Source organism: Mytilus californianus, unplaced genomic scaffold (genome assembly GCF_021869535.1).
Source record: "Mytilus californianus isolate M0D057914Y unplaced genomic scaffold, xbMytCali1.0.p SCAF_1, whole genome shotgun sequence".
NCBI lineage: Eukaryota > Metazoa > Mollusca > Bivalvia > Mytilida > Mytilidae > Mytilus > Mytilus californianus.
This window is the reverse complement of record NW_026262581.1, coordinates 126,979,019-127,005,318: the sequence shown is the minus strand read 5'-3', so window position 1 is coordinate 127,005,318 and position 26,300 is coordinate 126,979,019. Positions and strand designations below refer to the sequence as shown.

General features: G+C 33.3%; 1 protein-coding gene across 8 annotated transcripts; it reads left to right on the top strand.

The window, feature by feature from the left end:
• Positions 1-2,240: 2,240 nt before the first annotated feature.
• Positions 2,241-21,464, top strand: LOC127733541 (uncharacterized). 8 transcript variants are annotated; one of them, XM_052242915.1, is made up of 7 exons: positions 2,247-2,308; positions 12,021-12,081; positions 15,012-15,092; positions 15,456-15,694; positions 16,410-16,554; positions 18,574-18,711; positions 19,488-21,464. In XM_052242915.1, exons 3-7 carry the CDS (start codon positions 15,020-15,022, stop codon positions 19,730-19,732), a joined length of 840 nt encoding a protein of 279 aa, XP_052098875.1. In that variant the 5' UTR covers positions 2,247-2,308; positions 12,021-12,081; positions 15,012-15,019; the 3' UTR covers positions 19,733-21,464. The 8 variants fall into 8 exon arrangements, with proteins under 8 accessions (XP_052098872.1, XP_052098875.1, XP_052098852.1 ...); XM_052242892.1 differs by having other exon boundaries at positions 12,021-12,174; XM_052242898.1 differs by having other exon boundaries at positions 12,021-12,178.
• Positions 21,465-26,300: the final 4,836 nt, after the last annotated feature.

Genomic DNA, 26,300 nt, shown 5'->3' with positions numbered 1-26,300 from the left:
TTATGAAATACCATATCAGAAACAATACTACAGACATCTATCATAAAAGTTCAAATAGGTCGTCAGACACAGACATGTTTGCATATTAGATTAAAAATATTTCACGTCATTGATTGAAGGCTGGGGAAATAATGTTTACATGTACCGAAAATTTAATTAATGTTGAAGTGCTATATCGAAGTATTTGTGAAGAAGCGATACCCATTTACTTGCCTCTATTTTTACTAAACGTTCAAATTGGGAATTATTTTTACCACATGAATGGATATTTATTTCATAATCTAAGCCAAAAGTTAAAAATATTTCATAATCTAAGCCAAACGTTAAAAAAAATTAATTACTTTACATATATATAAATAAATGCGTTCGTAAATTAAAACGTCTCCATCGAAAACTTCATATGTCGAAATACAAAAAGAGCCAAAGCACAGTTATTTCAAAGAATCTATAAAAATAACTTTACAGTGTGTTTTCTTTCATGATATACTTGATAAATATACAAAAAGAATATTTTAGACTAGGTTACTCAATAAACCTAGCTGGCTACCACATAAGCCTAGCTTGAAATCTCTTGGCTAGGCTATAATGAAGATCACGAACTTAAACAAATAAAAACGTTTTATCGCATCCAGACGGCACAAGACCAAAATTCCAGACATACAATGTACATAAGAAAAGAATGGACCATAAATAAATTGATTTAAAGCAAACCTTATTTATTCACCGGAAGACATTAAGCAAACAAATGTAGATAAAATCAAAGGAATTTCTGTGTCATTTGGTCTCTTGTGGAGAGTTGTCTCATTGGCAATCATACCACATCTTCTTTTTTATATCATTGTTGTGTATCAAACAGCGTACTGTGTATGTTTACTAATCCATTAAATTACTTTTTTCACATATAAAGTATATTTAGTTTGTGGGCGATATACTTATCAATACCAGTTTTTAAAGAAAACTCCCGTGTGATATTTCGCAATAAGCAATATATGTTATGGAGGACCAAGTTTCCATTTGATTTAGGACAATTGGTGAAGTATAGTATGAAAAAAATGTTCGTGTGTGCTTCCGCGAGTGAGTGAGTGAGGGTGCGTTTCAAAACTCTACACAGCATTATTGTTTTCTTTTAAATGCCAGGTTTGTATGTATTTCAAACGACTTGAAATCTTTCAATAATTAGTTGTACATACTTTTTGAATGTTCCCTTATAGCATTACAGCCGATTTCGAAATAAGATAGTATATCCATTAACCGATCGTATATTTTTTCAGCTCAACCCCTGTAAACTATTGTCATTACTTTCAGCTAGCTTTGCAAGTCCGTCCAGTTTTTTTCGATTTTTTTCTGAAATCGTCGGACTAATTGTAATACTATTTGACGTGTCTTGTCTGAAGTTTACTGACAAACATGGCGGTCTTTACGTAAAAAAGACGTATTGAGTAAAACTAATAAAACGGTAATTCTAACGGAGTTACCATTTGATTTTTAGGGGGGAGGGGATTGGGGCTAGGATGAAACTTGAAAAAAAAGGCAGGACAGGAGTTTTGAGTAAAAAAAAAGGCAGGATGAGCAACAAGGCAAAAAGCAAAAGGCAGGATGACAATTTATGTAAAAAAAGTCATGATAAACTAATTAAAAAAAGGCAGGACCGAATAGAGTGAAAAATAAAAAGACAGAGATTACAACTAAAAAAAAAAAGGCAGGACACAATTTTTCAAACCGCGCAGAGTTTTTCAGCGTTCGTTATGATTTCGTCTACATAAGGAAAATCCAAATGTTGTGACAGATAATTACATGCAAATGTTCGGCTGGTTTATAGTAAGAGGAAGTTATATATTTTCTGTAGATTACTTATCTCCTTGCAGATATTCAACAGGTACATAATTGTTTATTGTTTAATTTGACTGTAACCAAGAGATATACCAGGAAAGAAATAAGTGAGCACAAAATACACTATTTTTTTCTTAAATTTTTTAACAAATTTATAATGGCAAATTTCGGATAAAAACAAGTTCCAATCTTCTTGGCCTATTTCTATCACAATTACAGACATTGCATGGATTTCATGAAAGATATTGTGCCAATGTATTTGGTATTTGATTGTCATGGAATTCACAGATTTTTATTTCGCTTTCAGTCTTCCTAACAGATGAAATATTAAATAATCATAAAGAAAGGGAATATCATTATCTTACATATACGCAGATCACAAATAATATAGTCGCCCTTGGTGTTCCATACTTTAATCAGGTGTGTATGTATTGATCATTTACCTGGTTCACAATTTTATCATTCTGGTAACGGGTATGTAAGTATAATATGTTAGTTAAACAATTTTACTGTATGATCAGCAGAAACAAAACCCCATTTTGTATTTTTTTTCAGTTATTTCATTGTTTTAAGATTCTACAATGAAAATTAAAGCAACGTGAAAGTATTTGATTTGATCAAAATGCAGCCAAATTCGTGTCTCAAACTCAAATTTGATTTATAAAATACTACAAAATTACAAAAATCACACAGGAAACAATGCACTATATAGCAGAAAGTATCAACATTTTGGGATCGGTGTCATCTAAATATACCCATGACACGACCTTCACGGATTGGTGATTGGCTAGTGACCGAGGGTTAAATATGTTATAGATAAATATATACAGATAAATACGGCTTTCTGTTCGATTTCATATCAGAGATATTAAAAAAAAAATAACATATATTATCGATTAAGTTGCTGTTTGATTTAATACATACTTTTATATGGTCAAATCAAAGACAATAGATCGAGGAGAAATAATAAAATTTCTTGAATTTCGATGTTGACCAATACATAGATACGGTTTGATAAAGGAAAGAAAACTATATACCAAATCGATAGCGTATTTTGTTTTTAGAATAATATTTCCTTACAATTAAAGACTCGATCGACAACAGCTTCCATAGTGTACATGTATTAATTAACTGTGAATCGCAAATGTACCATATTTAAGGCGTCCAGTACGGTAAAAGCGTTTATTGGGATGTTCAAATCTTGTTAAAAAGGTTGATTATAATCTTTAAATTGTTTTGGTTTTCTTCTTCTTCTTCCGGTAAGGAGTTGACCTCATACTTGAGTGATTTACTAACTCCGCTCGGTAAAACAGGAGGCTTCTCCATTGAATAAAAGTAAATATTAACCAAATAATTAAAACTATTTAAACTGTAAAAATTGGCAACCTTCATATGTTTGCCACGCATTAAATTCAAATGCAATTGCAAATCTGGTTTTTCTCTGGAAGTCATCTTTTCTTGTTGTTTATTTTGAATAACACGTACAACTGGTTAGCATACATTCACTACAAACCAGTAAAAGTCTGGCCTATATCTGTACTCGACTGTACTGATTTTTACTCGACCAGTCTGAATTGGTCTGAAATTTACTTGGTAATACTCGACTGTAGTCTGAACCATACGTTTCAGTCTGAACTTTTACTCGATCCTTACTCGACCAGTACTTAACCATTTTATACGCGTCTGAACCATGCTCGAACTAGTCTGAACCATGCTCGACCTAGTCTGAACCATACTTGACCTTGTCTGAACCATACTCGACCTAGTCTGAACCATACTCGACTAAGTCTTAACCAACCTAGACCTGTTTTTTGTATCTATCTATTGTATTTCATCAATTTAGGGACTGTTTTTAACAACAGCTATTTCCCCTGGCTAGAAATTTGAACAACAATTTGAATTTAAAAATGTATTCAATATAGCATTGAAACCAAAATTTCACAATAAACATAATATAACTTCATCACCATATTCAACACTTATATACATACATTTAATCAAAGAATCAAGTTTCAGGCAAAAACATAACAAACAAATAATTAATGTGGAAATAACAGCCACAGTTCACTTTGAATGACGAGGTCTGACATGATAACAGAATGCCGACATGATTGATTTAACTGACAAATCTGTGCACCATTGGTAGCAATGGATGCTCAAGTTCCTCAAGGTTCATCCTAAAGAGAACGAGGGTTATGCTCCCCAAATACGTCGGGTCTTATTCGCATCACCCCCTGGTTTCAGGGGAGTAAAGATTAACAGTTTCTATATCATAAAACTCTATATGCACGCTGAATACATAGTCCATACTATGTATCATAAAACAGTCAAGCTCGAACTGGTACCAATTCAGAACCGGCCACTCAGGGTAGACATGAGATGGTCTCAACAGAACTTCCTGCGGTACCGCAGGAAAGTAAAAACCTAATATGATCCGACGTACAATTACGGGAAACGATCATAACCCCTTAATCTTGCCACTTGAGTGTGTCTATACACACTCATCAGAATCCCCCCCCCCTTTTCCACAACCTAAAAGTCCATTTAAGTGAACTAGTTAAGAAGGCATTACTCTTTGTTAATACGTTTGAAACTTGGACAATAATATTTTTCCTTTTGTAATAGCTTTGTTATAATGGGGCTGTTATCCTTCCATGATATCCCCTCAGCAAAATTTGTTTTGGACGATATCACTTCTCTTGTTGTATTATCCATGTTATATATATATTTAATATCATCATAAAAACGCAATATTTTAGCAGTAATACATCCATTGATAAACCGATCATGAATTATCAATAGGTTTACTAAAAGAGTTATCTCGCCTTAACCGGCTTAGTTGAACAAATTTATTCTAAAACACATATGTTTGGTACTTGTTAAAATATTTTTAATAATGCGATAAATCAGGAAGTTTTCTTCATAGAGATAAACAGTCTAATCAATAACATTGAACATCTGTCTACAATTCGGAGATTTGGGTAACAACTAGACTGATTGTTCACTGCAAAAGTACAATCCAAGATGGTGGTATAATACCATGAATCTACCTAATTGCTTTGTTAATCTGCAATATGCACTATTAGTTTTGCAAATCTATGTTCCTCTTCAAAGTTTACGAAAATGCATTACCTGTATATATAATTCATGCTATTCTAGGCACCCCTTCGAAGTCGTGTACATTTGTATATATTTAATTTTTATTTTCAACAAGTTTCGTGACCAATATTTTAAAACCATGGGTGTATAACGTACACTTTAAAAATTAATTTATTCGTATCAATCAATATATAGAAAGTACCACACTTCCTGTACTAAATCGGCAACCACATGCATTCCTACTAGTACTTAAAATTCGGACACAGCTAAGCAGTCCGTGCAGCTTTTTGGAAAGTTCAAACTTGAATAGTTTTACGTCGAATATATTTTGTGACCTAAAAGAACTAGGTGCTAGAGTGAAATTCCATGTATTACTCTAAGTAATGGGTGTATATAGATGCATAGTTGATTAATTCCGACTAGAATTAAAAAGAATGAGTCCATCAGCTCTGTGAATAGATAGGAATGCTAAATGTTCCTTTTAATAGAAGGAAATAGATCAAGAGTATTTGAAATAAATTTAAAAATTCATTGAGGCTCCCATCTGGATAATATACGTGTTTGTCTGTAAAAGTCCGTAACTTATATACCACATATTTGTTTTGTTTCTAAAAATAGTTGTGGGAAAGCCAATAGTTCGTGCTGACATGTAAAAGAAATGTGATAGTAAAATACAAAGGTATCCTCAATGTTCACATATCCGTGTTAGATGATGATGACAATCAAAAATATTATAAACGATACATGTAATATATATACAATAACATTATCGCACTTCAAAGAAAAGAGGATATTGTGTACCATGCTCTGTCTGCTGCTTCGTGAGTTTATAAAGTAATTTAATAATTGTGTCAAAAGTGCACATAATTCCCTTATTTGCTCTAAGTTGACTTGTTGATAAATTAATTGACCTGTCCATAGTTGCCCATTAACTACTAGTTTGAAGAAGACGTAGTTTATCTTCGTGAACTGATTAAAGTGTGAATTTTGGCAAGGTAAATTCTGATCGTATTAAATTCACTCGTAGCATGTTATGCTGTTGTTCTGGAAGTCCAGTGTCTGTTGTGTATATATATACTATCAAGAACAACGGTAAATGAGTTTTAGGGAGCTATCTGAATAACCTATACCAATAGTAATAACATATCATATGTTGAGGTCTTTTTTGAAAATATCAACTCAGCTTTGCTTGTATAACTATATTAACTCTATTTGCGTAAGTAAGAAAAGTTAGGGTCGGGCATGATACATGTATGTATGATTCAACAACGTAAACATGAGCTCTGTAGATCTCTCAACTGACTTGTCAATGATATTTAATATAACTAGAGGCTCTAAAGAGCCTGTGTCGCTCACCTTGGTCTATGTGCATATTAAACAATGGACACAGATGGATTCATGACAAAATTGTGTTTTGGTGATGGTGATGTGTTTGTAGATCTTACTTTACTGAACATTCTTGCTCCTTACTATTATCTCTATCTATAATGAACTTGGCCCAGTAGTTACAGTGGAAAATATTTTGTAAAAATTTACCAAAATTTACAAAATTTATGAAAATTGTAAAAAATTGACTATAAAGGGCAATAACTCCTTAAGGGGTCAATTGACAATTTTGGTCATGTTGACTTATTTGTAGATCTAACTTTGCTGTACATTATTGCTGTTTACAGTTTATCTCTATCTATAATAATATTCAAGATAATAACCAAAAGCTGCAAAATTTTCTTAAAATTACCAATTCAGGGGCAGCAACCCAACAACATGTTGCCTGATTGGTCTGAAAATTTCAGGGCTGATAGATCTCGACCTAATGAACAATTTTATACCATCAGATTTGCTCTAAATGCTTTGGTTACAGAGATATGAGCCAAAACCTGCATTTTACCCTATGTATTATTTTTTTGCCATGTCGGCCACCTTGGTTTGCGGGCAGGGTCATCGGACACATTTTTTAAACTAGATACCCTAATGATGATTGTGGACAACTTTGGTTAAATTTGTCTTAGTAGTTTCAGAGGAGAAGATTTTTGTAAAAGATTACAAAAATTTACCGAAAAATGGTTAAAAATTGACTATAAAGGGCAATAACTCCTTAAGGGGTCAACTGACCATTTTGGTCAAGTTGACTTATTTGTAGATCATACTTTGCTGAACATTATTGCTGTTTACAGTTTATCTCTATCTATAATAATATTCAAGATAATAACCAAAAACGGCAAAATTCCCTTAAAATTACCAATTCAGGGGCAGCAACCCCACAACGGGTTGTCCGATTCATCTGAAAATTTCAGGGCAGATAGATCTTGACCTGATAAACAATTTTATCCCATGTCAGATTTGCTCTAAATGCTTTGGTTTCAGAGATATAAGCCAAAATCTACATTTTACCCCTATGTTCTATTTTTAGCCATGGCGGCCATCTTGGTTGGTTGGCGGGGTCATCGGACACATTTTTTAAACTAGATACCCCAATGATGATTGTGGCCAAGTTTGGTCAAATTTGGCCCAGTAGTTTCAGAGGAGAAGATTTTTGTAAAAGTTTACGGACGACGGACGCAGGACGACGGACGCAAAGTGATGAGAAAAGCTCACTTGACCTTTCAGGTCAGGTGAGCTAAAAATCAAATATCAAATTATAAGCATATTATACAACAAGAACACATGCATATAAATGTAAATAGCTAGGCAAACATGTATAAATTAAAGCAAGCAAGCTAACAAGAAAAGAAACGCAAATTGAAAAGTATATATATATACATGTAACTGAGTAACTCACTCATGTAAAAAAGAATTGGTATGATTGCCAATGAGACAACTCTTCACAGTAGATCAAATGGCAAAGAAATCAATAACAATAAGTCATCGTACTGCCTTCAACAATGAGCAGGGCCCATACCGCATTAATAACAATAAGTCATTTTACTGCCTTCAACAATGAGCAGAGCCCATGCCGCATTAATAACAATAAGTCATTTTACTGCCTTCAACAATGAGCAGGGCCCATACCGCATTAGTGAGTAATTAAAAAACCCCAAAAGAAAAATGTTAAATAAGTCAAACGAGAAAACTGTAGGCATAAATTATGTACATTTTATTTATAGTAATGCCGATTTAAGTGTATCAAACAGTATTCGATTAGGAAATATTTAAGACTGTTCAAAGAATTTGCACGTGTAAATACTTTAATCGAAGCCATCGACTCTGATTGGATTTATTCTAACGCTATAGCGTCATCCGCCACAAAATTTGTCATTTGTCTTCTAAATCTCATATAGTGTATTTCATTTACCACGTCAGCTGAACCATCTAACACATAGTGTATAATTGTGTATAAGTGGTATAATGTTATTAATAGATAAAGGTTGACGAATTTGCACTTATTGCCCTCGTGTGTATCTTGTGTGTAATAGCGCTAGGTGCGTCTTTCAAACGACTGCATGGTGATATAACATATTGTACATTAAAGCAGAGACATGTAAAACTTACATATTATGTCTCTGATTAAAGTCTCAGTGCGATCATATTGCTCATGTGAAATTCAAATTAAATATATGACATCAAATAATAATAATAAATATAAAATAATCCTTTCAGTAATCTTATGTTTATCACTATCAGATTAATCTTATTCGTTATGAGATAAATATCAATTAGAATAATTATACGACGCAAAACATCAACTTTTTTATAAATTCAACATACCAATTTTAATGTTTGACGAAATCTGCAAACCGCTGGAACCAGGTTATGAATTCTTTGGATCAGTGGTTCTCCTATTCTTTTGAATCGTGTTTTCCTTGTGCATGTTGTGCCGTGTGGAATTATAAATGGGGGCTCCTGGTGTTAAGATTTTGTTCTGCCATTAAATTGATCACCGGTCCATGAGCCACTGACAAATTGGAAGCTGTCCCTGTCATTGGTGCATTGTATAATTTTTATGGCGAAGATACATTAATTAAATTGTTCTATGATCTTTACACATCCATACATGTCGAAAGAAACTGGAGGTGTTCCTCGTGTTGATGGCATCGGATCGTATGGTGACAGTTCGGTTTACCTTTTAATTTCGTCATTTGCTGGCCCTTGCAAATGAAAATCCTTTCTTTTAGAATTACCTTGTCTCTTCGATAGTTTCATATCAAAATATTGTAACATGACATGCGGATGTCAATGATTTTTTACGATTGCATTTTTGAAACTTTTACATATCTACAAGAGTGGCTAGTTCAATGTAATGCTGAAGAGTCATGTGACGTTGATTATCGGGAAACGAGAACCGGATCCGAATGACGCAGTAATCATTTCTCTTTCATTAAATTGGTTTATCTTATAAATGAGATAAACCGTAATATATCCCCTTTAAAATAAAAGTAAAACAAGCTGATCAAATAATCTCAAAACTGAATTGCGACTAAAATTTTTTTGAATGTTTCAGATATATTTTATGGTTACTGGACAATTTTCACAATTAAATTAAGCCTCGTATAGATTTATGGTGTCTGTTGAGTTTAGTTAATAATGCAGTGAACATTTTTTTTATTAAAATATATATATAAAATAGCATATAAACATGATAAAGCAACTTAATAAATTTTAAAAATGACACCTTTGTTTTGTTAAACCAAGAATTTAATATAATCATGATAATAGAACTTCCATAGTAATCCTGTGATACACTTTTAAAAAAGGAAATGTGTTCCAAAGTTACAGTAAAAATTTATTTCAATTAAATCTAAATACTTTTTGTCAAAATTAAAGACATGGCATACAAGAAGCACTTTGATAAGGTTTAATTACCTCAGTACATGTGTGTTTTACAGGTAAAAAGAAAGCCCTATTTTTCTTAAACTGGTGTACATGTATTACTTATCTAGTGAATTCAAAAGGCCTTGCGATTTAAGTTTCACAGGATGTTGCAATTTTGAATGAATGTTATTTAGAATTTAATACTCTCTGACCAGGTGTGATCTTTTTCATGAGTTTGCCCCAAGCAGGAGGTATTACTTTATACTTCACCACTAATCAGAAGAACAATTTTATTAATTTCTTTAATTTTTATCCCTTTTTGATATATATTGTATATAATATATCCCAAATTATAATAATAGATATATTTCTAAAATAAGGTTAAAAATTTCAGTGATTTTGTTGGCTGTTGTTACCTCATTAAAAAGATAATTATATACGGTAAACGGACAGAAAGTCACAGGACAAAAAGCCACAGGACATAAAGTCACAAATTTGATAGGACAAAAAGTGACAGGACAAAAAGTCACAAATAGTTTGTTGACAACTGTTTGAATATATAAGAGAAAGATCTTGAAATATTTTCTTTTTATTACATATATTCATTTTTAAGTTTGGGAAATTGTTCATAAGCCTTGATAAATGAAAATTTATTAAATTTTAATCGTGCAAAGGATATATTTCTTGGCACCATGAAGCCATTTAAAGATCAAGCCTCTTTGACATTTTGTTTTCATGGCAATTATTTGATCATTATTAATATTTATTACATAAATTTTAATTACAAAGTTGCTTTATAAATAATAGTTTAAGAAAAAAACCAAAATATTTCTTTTTAAATTAGTTTTTTCTTGTTCAAAGAAAAATAATCTCAAAACTGAATTGTGACTTTTTGTCCTGTGACTTTTTGTCCGTGACTTTTTGTCCTGTGACTTTTTGTCCGTGACTTTTTGTCCTGTGACTTTCTGTCCTACATTCTTATATAACTATTGTACATTTTTTGTATGTAACCATGAAACCTATGTAGTTTTTATTTAGGAATTTAGGAAAATTAATTTAAAAAAAAAACACATGCCAAACAAGAAGCACCTTAATAAGGTTTAATTACCCTCAGTATAGGTGTGGTTTATAGGTAAAAGAAAATCTTTTTCAACAAAACTCTAAAACTTTCAAATTTATATAATTAAATTATTATATAAGATAATTTGATTTAACTATCTCTATTCGATAAATCTGAGAATCATGTAAGAATGTAAAAATCTGTTTTTATAATATATCTTTAATTTATTGTGGCTGTTGTCATGTCAGTTAAAAAGAAATTTATTTTAACAGTTAAAATTTAGAAAAAGTAGAGGTTATTTGGTCAAGTATGGTTCAAACTGGTCTAGTATTGTTCAGACTTTTAGTCGAGTATGGTTTAGACTGAAAAAAATAGGTCGAGTACAGGTCGAGAATGGGTTAAGACTGTTTCAGACTGGTCGAGTAATTATAGTTCAGACTATTTTCAATGGCAAAGATAAGGGTCAAGTACAAATCAGTACAGTCGAGTATGGTTAAGACTGGGGTCGAGTAAAGTCGAGTAAAATTCAGACCAATTCAGAATGGTCGAGTAAAAATCAGTAGTTGAGTACAGATATAGGCCATTTCAGACTTTTACTGGTTTGTAGTGATTAAGCTTAGGATTCTACACGTTTGAACAAAAGTAGACATAAAAATGATAAAAAAACACTTGTAGTAAATAAATTTGATAGAGACAATCATAGATATATCATAACACATTTGCTCCTGGTAAAAACATTAATGCAACACTAGAGACAACCACAAACGAAGTTCTTGACTAAGGACAGGCTCAATAAAATCTCAGTCCGTAGTTCTCTTGCCCGGATAAATCATAAAAGGAGTAAACATTTAGACTACTGCAAAAAAGATGGAGCAGATGTGATGGTGGCAGTCAAAAACCCAAAAGGCATAGAGAAGTAAACAACACCATGGCCAAAAGGAAAAATAAGTCCACAAACATTACACATTTAGGATTGATTCTTACAAGCATCCTTCTTTATGTCATGGGAGACTATTATATAGTATATATGGTTTCCTTGTCTTAAGTTAGTTTTTATGCATGCAAAACCAGAATCTTAAGGTAATTTGGTCTAATCTGATTAAATATTTGCCTGATTGACTGGTCCTTGTTTAAGTAAGCTTTTTTTAACTACCAGTTGAACACGTGTCGTCTGAACTGAAATAGTCATTAAGAACTTTTGTTTGAACGAAAGAAAATCGTATTATATATTTTATGCGTCAACAATTTTATTCTATGTTTTGCGTCAACCTTTCCTTTACAGGCAGAGGAAGGTTTGAGGCAAACAAATCAAGACAGAAAATAATGCAAGAATTAATACTGGCGTGAGAAGTTAAAAATATATCTCGACTCGAAGCCTTATGTACAATTAATTATACAAACACATACCAAGAGTTACAGCACATTGACTTGAGTGTGTAGGTAAAGATAGTATCTTTGGTTAGCTTGCTTGCTAGCTGAACCATGAAATCATTATTAGCTAAGGTACTACCATACTTTGGATTGAGTCAATAGTTAGTATCGACGGCTGTACTACAGAGTGGAATTTATTATATACATATCTACGCTTAAAACACAACGAAATGACCGTCTTTGTGGTCGAAACACCGAATTTTTAAAAAATTTTTACAAATAATATATCTCGACTCGAAGCCTTATGTACAATTAATTATACAAACACAAACCAAGAGTTACAGCACATTGACTTGAGTGTGTAGGTAAAGATAATATCTTTGGTTAGCTTGCTTGCTATCTGAACCATGAAATCATTATTTATTCAATTAGCTAAGGTACTACCATCCTTTGGATTGAGTCAATAGTTAGTATCGACGGCTGTACTACAGAGTGGAATTTATTATATACATATCTACGCTTAAAACACAACGAAATGACCGTCTTTGTGGTCGAAACACCGAATTTTTTAACAAATTTGTACAAATAATATTTTACATAGGAGAACACTGAACGAATATTAACGAAAATAATATAAATTTTTAAGGGTTGCATTTTCAAAATGTGTTTAGAACAAGTTAAACATTGAGTTTCATGTCAGTGAGCAAGCGGTTCTTTGTTACATGAGTGTTTTATTTTCTATTTTACGTTTTAAAATTGTGTAGACATAAAAACGACAGGATTGAGTATTTAAAGCCACACCAATTTGATTAATAGTTCTTTGGATTTTCCCGCTCCTGTTTTGGAGAAATTGACTTTTCAATAAAAAAAAAATAATTACCGTTTCCGCAAATTTTTGGGCCGCATGCCGCTCCAAAATTAGTTTCTCCTTTAAATTTTTTTCTCTCATAGACGTTTTTCTTGTGCATATATTGCTCCTGTCGATCCAAACGCACGTGTGGTAAATCGATTTGTAAATAAAAGGTCAAAAATCGGAATGCCAACATGTAGTTGTGTCAGCTCATTGCCATGGATTAGTAGTTATTGAACTCACAGTTATCCGAAATGCATCTCGTTTATTATTGAAGACCAGTTCTAGGAGGCAAAAATTAAAAAGAACTTTCGTTAGATGACCACAATCACATCAATATTTTTACTCTGACGTCCATCGGCTGTTTTGCCAGACAAGCTGGTGCCGAGGGACCACGGCCCCAGCTTGTTTGGCAACACAGCCGTTGGACGTCAGAGTAATCTCGGACTATATTTGTTAGAACCATCATCATCTCCGATCATCGTTTCAACAGACATTGAAATATATCTATCTTTAATGAAATTAATATTAAATTCCCATGAACATTTAAAAATATCACAGAATTATCTTATTTTGATGAAACCCCTTATTCCCTTGTTAGTCTTTTGGCATGCAAGCAGATCTCTTTTGTAAGGGTAAATTTAAGAGTTCCAACATGGTGGTATTGGGATTGGCATGCTCATAATAATTTGTGATGTGTTATCAACCACTTCTAAGTTCTAGTCAAGTTAAAGAGTTTTAAATGCATTGCAGCTTTTAGGAGCAATAGGAAAGAGTATATTTTGCTAAGTCAGAATAATCCATGTGAATGTGGTGACAGGTATTTTAAAGGGATATATTTTAATACATTGAGACCTACATGCATATCAATATAACTATCTTACTCATCATGCTCATGATGTTGTTGAAATATTCACATCACTCATTATGTTGATCCTAAATAATGATAAATAGTTCCAACTGGATGTCAAGCAGCCAATAAACAATCATTACCATATAATGAAAACATCAAAAAATATTGTGCATGGGCATTTTTTGGGATACATACACATATTTTGATTTATTCAACATATGTCATTTATCCTACTTACATAATTCCTCTTGTTAAACTGCATCTGCAAAGCTTTCTTAATATATACACATGTATGGATTAAAATGAAAATTCACACAGATCAAGCTTATTTGACGAAAATAATCAACTGAACCACAGCGTGACTAGAAAGTCGGGAATGGTACAGGCACCAATACATCAAATTATATGCATTAGAGCATCTGTTTCTCCTTGTTTTTTCCATGAAGGAACCCAGTTTTAACATGTTCATAAATTCTGAATGGCAAAATTAAAAAATAATTATACCGCTCGCTTCACTTGTAGAGCACTCGCCTCACAAAAACTCATTTTCAAGAAATAAATACAATCAAAAATATTTCGCTCGCTCGCCCCATATTGTTTGGAGCTTTTGTCCGAAGAACTACAAATCAAATTGGTGTGGCCTAACAAACTTTTTTTTTACCCTGTCACATTTCTATGGCAATTCAGTAATAGTTTTTTTTATTGTTGCTGTTGGGTTTTTTTTTGTTTTTTGGTCGAGAAATCGTTGTTAGTTTCAGATAGTTGATCGCCTCGGTTGAATTTATAAACTTACGTAGTTGCGGGTGTTTAACGTCCAACACAACAACTGCATGCAATAAGTGGACAACAATGTACAAACAATTTGTTTAGACTTTTTAGATTGTAAAAATGTTGTTGGCGTACTGTAACCATATAGTGAATTCAAATTAATTCTTTATTAATTTGTACTGTTGAGTTGCTGTTCAATTTTAATTTGCATGTTATAAAAATTCGTATCGTTGAATTTTAGAAAGTTGCACACCAGATATTTCCAAAGGACAAATTTACCTTTACAGCAAATTGACTTACAAAAAGCAAGTAATTAGGGCTACAACCTTACTACAAAACCATACAGTGCTTGGTCATGTTTAAGGAGAAAATTGTCAGTTAAAACTCCTAGCTAAATGTTTTTCAAGAATGTTCTGTTTTGTTACTTTTAGATGATACGATGAAACTCCTAATCACAACTATATCTCTACTCCATATTCTTGTAGCAGTGTCTGGAAACAGTGAGGAAACATGTAAGATTTCTATGTTTTAAGTTCATGTACCATTATTCAGAGTTCACATTTTGCAGTTTGTTTCAGCTTTAAATGTTTATTCGACCGGAATACATTCGCTGTCAACATTATATTCGCGAGAGAATAAAAAAGACATTAAACAGTAGAAGTTGACGAGTTTTATGCGCCTTTCATCCAAAAATGTGAAACTGATAACATCACTTGTTTCATAAAGAGTAGCCTCATTTTGTCTCGATAACATTTCTGGGAAGAGAAACTCAAATGGTCAGCAACTACAAAAATACTTCTGCTTTAATTTATGTATAGAGGAGAAAAGTTAAAAGAAAATCATGTACATCGTATAGCTGTCTCTTTGTCATTCAGATACATTTGGAAAGGACTGTTCTGTGTCCCTTGAGCATGTAAATGAAGACAAAACATTCATTGCTGTATACAATGGACAACATGATTTAGACAGCTGGTGTGATTACATGTCGTTTAGTGGGAGAGATGATGGATATCTGAATGAATATGAGATCTGTATAACACCGGAGTTTTATGAGGACCCTGATTGTGCTGTAGAGTTAACTTACAGGGAGCATTATGATGGTACACCATTGAAGGTATTTGTTAAATAAAATCAAAACTCTGCCTGATTTCATTTATTATTAATTAACATTTCAGTAAAGTACAAACTTATTTTTGTATAATGCAGATGCTTTTATGTTTCAGTTTGTATAGTGATTTATGTATATATATGCTGATGTTTTATATAGTCGGCTTTTAGAGCTCTTTGGAGTTTATGTTACATTTTGTTTTGTATATATGTGCCAACTTGAAATATGTACGTACTTACTTATTTACAAACATATCTTGGTATCAAAGTCCAAACCCCCATACTATTCCTATTATACTTTCTCGTTCATATATACTCTAGATAGAGTCTTTTATTAGCATAGTAACTAAAACATATTTGACAATGACAAGCTACGTAGAATTTTAATAAAAGTATCAAAATATCATGAAATAAACCTCAACCTTAACCACTCTCATTCGAGTTCTAAAGAATTTTGCAACGATACTAATAAAAGATACATATATCTGGTATTGCTTGTGTCAATAACAAAATGGACTCGATGTTGCAGCAGTGTACACTTAAAAAGTATTTGTGTTTTAAGAATTGATTTTGTCATGTACCTATGTCTACTCCCATGTTTTCACAATTATTAACTAAAATTGACTGTATTGTGCTCGTTTATTATCTTCTCGTGTTTTTGTTGTTGGGTGGAGATCGTTGTTTGTTTCCTTTTTATTATTGATTTTTTATCTCTTTTTTAGACATATACATGTTCTGACAAACCGGAAACGAAATATTGTGGAGAACAAGATGAATACATGTATATTTATTTATCTCCTAAAAGACCCAATAATCTTCAGAATGTTCGTATAAAACTGAAAATTGAAGCTGTTAAGACCTACGATTGTAAGTTAAGTATACATATTCGAACATGATCTACACAGAGTAGTTTCCCTTTGTTGAAACGTTATTATAAACGTTGTCTTGTCTGATTGGATATACTGTAACCCTCATATAGTTTCTATAAATCAACACAGTTGTTACTGCTTCGGTACTGACATGACTTTAAGCATACCTTTCTTAAATTCTGCGTTCTAACTAAGGTTCGAACCATCTCAGGCAAAGTTTATCTTAGATGGATTTTGCGATTCTAATTTCGTTTTTGGTTCGTTTTGGTCCTCACGTATTTTAGTATTTATACATGTACATCCTTGGCTTTCAAAGTTTTAGGCTTGAGTTATCCTGATGAAGGTAAATAGAAAAGTGCCTCAGACACATCACATTTATAAAATGTTGTTTTCTTATTCTTTGCCATCTAATCAATTTAATTATTAAAAAGGAGATGTTGTATGATTTCTAATGAAACAACTTTCCACATAAATCCAAATAACGTGGATATAGGCAACTGAAAGTCACCATAAGGCCTTCAACAATGATCAAAATACATACCGTATAGTCAACTATAAAAAAAACCCGACATAAGATTTGAAACAATTTGAACGAGAAAACCAACGGCATGATTTATGACAAAACAACAAACGAAAAACAAATCCGACAGCCAGCAACCAACGACAACCACTGAATTACAGGCTACTGGATTAAAACAGACATAAATCATGTGGCGTTGTTAAATATATGTGTGAGCGCTGAACCCTCCCCTTGACCTGGGACATTGGTGCAATAGCAAAATAAAAGTAACAAAATGTAAAAGTCAGTTGGAAATGACTTGACCCAAGTTTATTAAATCACTTTGTCCAAGCTCATTGTTGACGTTTTGAAAATAGACTGAAAAGTGGTTGTCGCATAATAATCTCAGAACTTCACTTTATTTTCAACTAAACATGCATTTTTGTCACATATAATGAGAGGAGAATCACCATTATTGATATCATTGCTTCTAAGGTAAATATCATATAGTTTCTATAAATAAACTGACATTATTTCAGAAAAGGGGTTTCCAAATAATAACCGTGCAATCTTAAATGCGACAGAAATCAAACTTGCATATATGGTCACATATAATGAGAGGATGATCCGTATTGATTCGGAGGTCCATACATCAAGGTCACTAAAAAACTTTTTGACCAAGCTTTCCAAATTATGTGCCGTATTTTATTTCCTTATCATAGTAAGTGATCATTCTGTTAGTAAATGGTGTGTGCAGGTTTATTTTGATGTCTGTTACCTGTATAGATGACGGTCTAGGTAAGCAAAGAAGAGGACTTTACGCACGTAAGACTGATCATGTCATGCTATCTTGACCAAGTGTTTTTGTTGCAGTTGGTCTTTGTTTGTACGTCAGTATTTTGGTGGAGTTGTTGTTGTGGTTGGTGTTGTCTGTTGTACTGTCCAATATTTTTGGTAATTCCTGGTACCCTTTTCATATTTTACAACAAAAAAGTTAAAGAGGACCCGAACGTTTCCCAATGAAAACACCATAGACCTTACATGGAACCAAATTTGGATAGATCTTAACATATAAAAGGGGGTGGGGTTAGATACCTAATGATTTTAGCTCTATATATATGGCGTTATGGTATCGTGAGCTTGCTTACTAAGTTTCTTTTACTTTCAGAGTGCTGACATTTTGACATCATTATGAGGTAGAATTCGGAAGTTGAACAAATCGACGAAAAAATACTTATTTTTGGTATTCTTTTCCCAACAATAAGTTAACCAGCCTCCGCACTCCCTCCTAAAATTCCTCCCACCAACTACACAAAGCTACATTATGTTTTGATCGATAATCCAACACGTTTACGCAAGGTTCTAGACTGGTGACAGGAAAGTTTGGAATTATGTTTTATTACACATTGTATCGTGACAATAACGTGTAGATTATCAGATTATACCGTATATAGAACTGATCAGATTATACCACAATATAGAAATGAAAAGTAATAATTTAAACAAAAACTGTTTCAGACTATAAAACCATTGGAATTATAATAGGCTGTGTTATTGGTGGCATTTTGTTAATCTCTATTATCATTGGAGTGATTATATGTATCACATGTAGAGGACGAAGATCACCAGGACAAATCATGAACCCAGGAACTGGAGGTAAGATCAGTGTTATTTTATGATGAACCCTCTTTTCGTTTGGTTATATTAATAAACAAGGTAGTTACTCATGTATCAAATCGATGTGTAAATAGTTTTTTTAAATTTGATAAAAAGAGATTGTTAAAAGGACAACGTTTAAAGTATTGCAAAAACAATTCGCATGTCTTACCATATAAACCAAATAAGTTCTTGTTATAATTTACATTGACTCGAATTTTTTTTTCTTTCGGTCATTCAATATCATCGTAAATTCACTAGTAAACCAATTTTAATCTGAAACTGTCATTTTGATCTGAACAGCTCTTAAAAGACTGAACAATTATTACGTCATTTTCAATTTTTCAGTAATGTTTAGACTTGTCGACTACGATAAATTCAGAACTGTTCAGACAGTTCGCTTGTAAGTAATTCAGTTATGTTCAGTCTTATTTAAACTGTTCGGTATTTGCTATTTATCTGTACACATCAAACATCATACTGAATTGTCTGAAATGATGCTGAACAGTACTAAATTGACTGCAGGCAAACTGTCTGAACAGTACTGAATTTATCGCAGTGGATAAGTCTGAAAATTGACTGAGAAGCTGAACATGACTGAATAATTTATTGTTCAGACCTTTTTGATCCTGTTAAGATCAAAATGACTGTTTCGGATTAAACTTCATTTACTAATATTGATAAATATCTCTCAGTTGTCTTGTAAATCTTAGAAAGATAACGATTGCTTAATTTTACATTTAAATAGTTTACATTTACTTATGTTTACATTTTAGTAACGATGGCTCAATATCAGTCTCCTAATGCATCGTATCCATCACAACCAGCTGGAAATTATGCACCACCACCAACAGGAAGTTATCCAACTCAACCAACAGGAAACTATCCCCCTCAACCAACAGAAAGTTATCCTTCACAACAAACCGGAAATGATTCATCTAATACCCCATCTGCGCCTGCATTTACTGGCTACACATACAATTCTCCTCCACCAGCCTACACAGATGTTTCAAAAACGTAGATCAATACAAGCATATACATGTATTCAAAATTGTGACCATGAACTCCACTTTGCATTCTTTTTAATGAATAGTCTTTATGTTTTATTTGTATAAGTAATCCAAATCATCTCCACGCTATTGTGTAAGAATATAAACAATTGAATTATGTTAAAAAGCTATAAAGTGTAAAAAGTTGTTTTTAATTATACGCCGTCATGCATTTATTTCATGATGACATATATACATTTAAGTTAAAGAGCAAGCATTTATTAAACCTTTGATCTTATAATTTTATATGCAGTTAATTAAAATAAAGTCAAAATACAGGCGTTAATTATATTCTAAGTGTAAAAAATTCTATTGAAGTCTTTTGAAAACTTAATTATATTAGTTAACCCGGTTGTCAATTACGATTTGTTTTAGCCATGTTCAGATTTTATGTTGTCTTATTTTTCTTATTCATATTGATAGTAACTTCGTATCTCATGCAAACTGCGGATATGTGTTTAACAGTTATGAATTGCCTTTCATGGAAACTGTAAGTTAAAAATTCGGACAAATTAATCGACATTTAAAAAAAAAAAAAATAGCAGATACCTAGATGATGTACTTACTGTTGATAATCCCAAGTTCATTATACATGCTAGATAGATTTATCCAAAAGATTTAAGCAGAATAAAGCTACTTTTAACAATCAATATTGTCAAATTTGTAACGTAATTGTTTGGTATAACATTTTATAATTTAATTTAAAATATTTAATTTTGCAATCACAAATCCATTTTTTTTTTACAATGATGTTCGTTTTCCCGTATTCTATGCTCCGGAATGTAAGCAGATCATGCGCCGCTAGTGGCATTCGAAGTACAATTCGGTAATCAGTCTCATGTGGTTGTAACGGGGTATTTACTCAGTCAAAAACAATAAACGATTGTATACGAGTTTGTTTCTTTTAATACACAATGTTTTGACCCTTTAACATATAAAATAACAAATAATAGATATTCACATGACAAGACAGTACATGTAACATAAACTGGAAAAGGGGAATAACTAATCATTCCTATCAAATATCTATATATTCAAACAAGCCCTTTAAGCACAAAAATCTAAGTCGTTAGTTAACCTTCCAATACAATATTCACATGTATCTCATCATAATAACTAATTATGTACATTTCGAATCTCTTAATATCAATTTTATAAATGAATTTGTATACAAATATAAATAAGAAGATGTGGTATGAGTGCCAATGAGACAACTCTCCATCCAAGTCACAATGTATAAAAAGTAAACAATTATAGGTGAAAGTACGGCATACAACAGCATACAAATTCTGATCAACATAAAAATATCACATAAACTACACTTCACATAAACAGAAAATTACTTAAATAAAACAAGACAGCACAGACATAAACAACATAGAACACAATGGCTACCATGTATATGGTACATAGGTCAGTGTATTGATTTCGAAATATCACAGTGCTGTGTGTAATTACATGAGCATTACTCAAGGTACATGTATTCCATATCCTGAATAGATAATAATATAACATTCACAAGTCTGGAAACTACGATGTGACTATTTCCTCAATTCAACAAAATACACAACTACAATTAAAATATGTAGTTTCAGAGTTGAGTCTTTATTATTCAATTACCAATTTTATCTATCTATGACTTTTAATGTAACTTTATAACATTTATAAGTACTAAAAAGTTTTATATTAAAAGTTGTAATATGACTCTGTGTTATTCTTTTACTCTTTCATACTCCAAATATTCCTCCATTCAATACATTCATTCAATCCTTTCACAAAGTATTAAAAAGACATACTGATTATTTGAATATAACTAGTAAGTTTATCAAGCAGGTAATTTTTCAATATTGCATTCCAATATGTGTGCAGTCTTAATTTACCAGAAACAAAGAAAGTTTATAGTAAGGCCTTTGACCCAAAGATTGACCAATCAAAATCTTAGAATTTTCCTTCCAAAATGATATAAAAGAAAAGAGGTTCACCAAAGAGAAAAGAAAATCACAAAAGAACAACAGTACGAGAAAAGAGACAATGAGTAACTAAAATATCAAATACTGCAATAATATTAATTATTAACCATTCCTAAAATAGTGATTATGACAACATCATATTTAATATATCGATCAAATATGACTGCCACAAACTCCCCCTTGATGTAAAATGACATCCCGGTCTTTTACAAGAGGGAACTACACATGTAAATATAGAAATATCAATGATACGAAAGATATTTCTGAAATAGATATGATAAAATACTAATTATTAGTAATGACTGTGAGTAGTAACTCGCCTGTGTGTCATTCTAATCTTGCAAATAAATTATGTCGCAAACAATCATATATAAAATTAGCCTTTTTCCCACTGTTGCAGTAAAGGAACAGCAACCAGGTGAACAAACTCACCTGAGCGCATCCACCCTGGTTCAAGACAAATACGTGTTGAATGTCTAGACACAGGTGTTACAACTGGTTCCGAGTGTGTCTGCACCTCATCCTGACTATCACCAGAAGCGCTTCCAACGGTACTCTTAACATCAGAATCATCTCCACTGTCACCAGTTGCAGTTGAGTGGGCGTCCCCATCTAATTCTGTGTCATCATCTTTTACTGGAGTGTCCATATCTTGTAGAGTAGGGTCAGTATGATACTGTGGAATATCATAATATAATCTAAGTACAACTAACTCCTCATCACTACTCTCATAATCAGATGGCTCTGGTGAAGGCTTTTCTATCCGTTGTCTCAATCTAGTTCTAGGAAGTGGTACTGGTCTGGGTAGTGGTTCTGACTTTCTCTGAGTGATGTAATCTACAGGCAAAAGAAGATTTCTATGAAGTGTGCGTCTACGGCTCTCTCCGTTCTCCTTCCGTACAATGTAAACTGGCACATAACGGTGGGGTTGATATATTATGAATTAAGCATCGTCTTCCAAACGGTTAGCTATCTTATGTTTTCATTCATATGATACCACTTTCACCAAAACTCCGTCTCCAATCTATAAAGTTTTAGATAACGGCCTATCTTCTGCTTCTCTCTGGCTCTCTCTGCAGCCTTGGATGCTAACTCATAGGCTTTAACGAGGTACTTCGTTATTTCCTGTATGTACTTGGACTGGGGCTGTCTGACTGTGACTGTGGTCATTCCAAAGGCTTTATCTATATGCAAGTTAAGTTCTATACCAAACATCAAAACATAAAGTGAATGGCTGGTGGTTTCATTGCGGGTACAGTTGTAAGCATGTACAGTTGGAGCAACATGAGTCTTCTTGTTTATCTTCTTGTGTGGCTATATGTTACGCAACATGCCATGTTAAGTCCTGTTGAACTTCTCAGTCATGCCATTAACCATGGGGTGATAAAGTGTTGTCCTTGATTTCTATACTCCAAGTAGCTGACAGAGGTCCTCAATCACCGTGCTCTCAAACTTGCCTCCTTGGTCTGAGTGCAATCTCTGTGGAATTCCATAATGCACTATTAAGCTGTTAAACAGAGCCTCTGCCATTGTTAGGGCGGTCTGGTTCCTTGTTGGTACAGCTTGAGCATAGCGTGTGTAGTAGTCAGTAATTACAAGGATATTCTGTATGCCTCCTTTAGATGGTTCCAAAGTCAAAAAGTCCAAACACACCAACTCCGTAGGCTGTGATGATAAGATATTGATCAATGGAGCTCTGAGTGGGTCTTTCTTTCTCTTGAGACATCTGTCGCATTGGTTGATTCATTCATCAATATCCTTGGTCATGGTTGGTCAGCAAAATATATCTCGCACTAAGCTTTTTCTAGGTTAAGGTCCTGACTTCACAAAGTCAATCCAAGACTTAGGATTTGTATCTGACTGTTGAACTTTAGCCCAATCAATTTGATGCTTTACTGGCATGTGCAGGTCAATGTTCAAGGTGTTGATAACATCTGGTTCAACAACTAAAATGTCCAAATATGGTGTTCCTATGGTTAAACAAATTGCCTTGATACTGTCCATAGATAGAGTAGCTTCCTGTGCTGATGGTAATCTGGAAAGTGCATCATCATTGTTGTTAGTCTTTCCTGACCTGTATGCTTTGACAAAATCATATGCCACAAGTACTGATAACCATCTATGGCCTGTTGCATCCAGCTTCGCTGATGTAGCACATAAGTCAAAGGGTTGTTATCTGTTACCACATCTGTTCATATGCTAGTCGCTGTGGCATTCTTGCGTGATGCGTTGGTAAGTAGCTGGTGAATTTATCAAACCAAATGGCATGCGGTTGTACTGATACAATCCAAGCGGACCTACAGTAAATGCTGTTCTTTATTTATGCGCTTCTAGTATCTCAACTTGAGGGTAACCACTTTTCATGTCGATGACTGTAAAGCGATCCAGAATGTCTTTTATACGAGGTAAAGCATAGGCGTCTTTTTTGTATGGTTGTTAAGTTGGCAAAAATCCATACACATTCGTAGAGAGCCATCTTACCTCTTGACGAGTACTTCGGATGAAAATGGGCTATGCGACTTCCTAATAATCCCTGCTCGCAATAACTGGTGAATGTGAGCATTTACTTTCTAATACATGAATGGCGATATGCGTCTATCTCTCTGATTAAAAGATGGTTATCGTCAAGTTTAATCTCATGTTTGACCAGATGTGTATGTCCAACATCAATATCGTTCTTGGAAAAGATGTCGCTGTATGATGTTATAAACTTCTTTGCTTTCTCAAGTTCATGAGATACTAGTAACAAGTTCTTTACATTAATCTTTACTTGTTCCAAAAGTGGTTTATGTAATTCAGCAATCACTGACTTCTGATTATTTACTAAGAATGGCGCAATATCCAGGTTATGTGGTTTGACAGACTGAAATGTTGGTTGAACCATGGCTGATGTTAAATGGTATGGTATAGCTTAGTCGATGAAACCAGTTATGCATATGTTGGAATTTGGTGGTATGGTAGTTATCGGTCTCTGTTCTGCATTTTTTATGACTGCCAATTGATTCTTGTTCCTTTGTAGCGCCTTTTCTCCTAAAGTAATACAGCGAAATGATGTATACCATGGTGTGGTGAACTTCTGCAGACTGTAAAAATTTATTTCCATATCGTTGACGGCAAATATCCATGTTGTTTGTTAGTAAGTTGGTACCAAGTAGGCGTGATACAGTTGAATTGTAATCACTGTCAGGAACAACCAAAAATATACAAGTGTGGTGTTTGATGTATAATTCCACTTCTATATATTTTATTAGTTGACTGTCTGTATCGGTATATGTTGAAGATGCTGATTGTAGAATTCTGACTTACTGTGGAAACTGTTATCCAGTGTCTAATGAAGTTGTTGTTCCAAATTAACTGTTGTTTCAGCCGGCGAACCACAGAGTCCAGGTGGCATCTTGTTAATTGCAGTACTTCTCCAAATCATCTGTATGGGGCTGCTATCATAATTGTCTACATCCTGCTCCTTGGCGTTTAAAAGCTGAAAATAAGTTGGCTTATCGGCATATCATCTGGCAAAATGTTCCTCTTGACCACACTTTCTACAGTATATAGGTCACTGTTTCTCACATTCAGGTTGCTGTCTCTCATATGCAGGTTGCTGTCTCTCATATGCGGGTTGGTGTCTCTCAGATTTCCGACCATTCCATCTGCCCTTTGTATACTTTCCTTGGTAATTACCCTTTGACTTCCTCTATAGTTGCTACCTCTAAAGTTTCCGCTGTAACCTGTACCTCTACTTTGTCCTTGGTACTGGTTTTGATGATGTTGTTGCAATTCCAGTTTCAAGTCGATCTAATCTTAATGTAATGACATTCGTCAATCTTTTAACGCCGTCCTCTTGTTCATCTTCATTATTCTTGGTGAAAGCCATCATTGATGTTCCTTTTGTGGTCTTAAATGTAGTTATATCTAAAATGTTCTCCTTCTTTTGAAGGCAACACATAAAGCATCAAAGATGGTATACTTTTCCTTCTCATAGTCACTTATAGCATTCAAAGTATGGCGCATGCCTTTCCACAACATATCATGTAGCATTTTAACTGCATCGGATCTTTTAACCTATTCTGTCTGTATAGCCTTCTCTAATATGTCTTCCAATCTACAACACCATGCTGTTACTGTGAATCTTCATATTCATGTTTGGCGGCATTGTAGAATTCTTGCATGACAGATTCCTTCTCCTTTACTACACCAAATACGCTGTCCATCTCCTGTTATATTGCTGATACTTCTGCATGTGGACCAATAAATATCACTACTGTCCCTGCTGGATCCTTTAATTATCTCCTTACTGACTGAGTTAGCAGTTGTGGGTTTTGTCGTTGATAAGACATACTAGCTCGTATCTTCTCCACTTTCTCACTCATACTTACCCGAAAAGTAAGGTAGTCTCGGTGGGTTGGTATAAGCAGATGTTGGTTTTATTCATTTTATTTTCCTTTATTAATGATTGCATCAAATCTTTTATATTCTGTGGTATGACGGAAGACGGGTTTTCTTCTAATGTTTGCAGTGCCTTAACAAGATCCTCCAATCCTCACTTTATATGTATATATGTCATGTTCTATAT

Excerpts from the sequence above, each read along its gene's own strand:
- LOC127733541 (XM_052242912.1), top strand. The coding sequence starts at position 15,020 with ATGAAACTCCTAATCACAACTATATCTCTACTCCATATTCTTGTAGCA. Across the intron at positions 15,695-16,409 it reads ATGATGGTACACCATTGAAG|ACATATACATGTTCTGACAA; the intron begins GTATTTGTTAAA and ends TCTCTTTTTTAG. Across the intron at positions 18,712-19,487 it reads CATGAACCCAGGAACTGGAG|TAACGATGGCTCAATATCAG; the intron begins GTAAGATCAGTG and ends TTTACATTTTAG.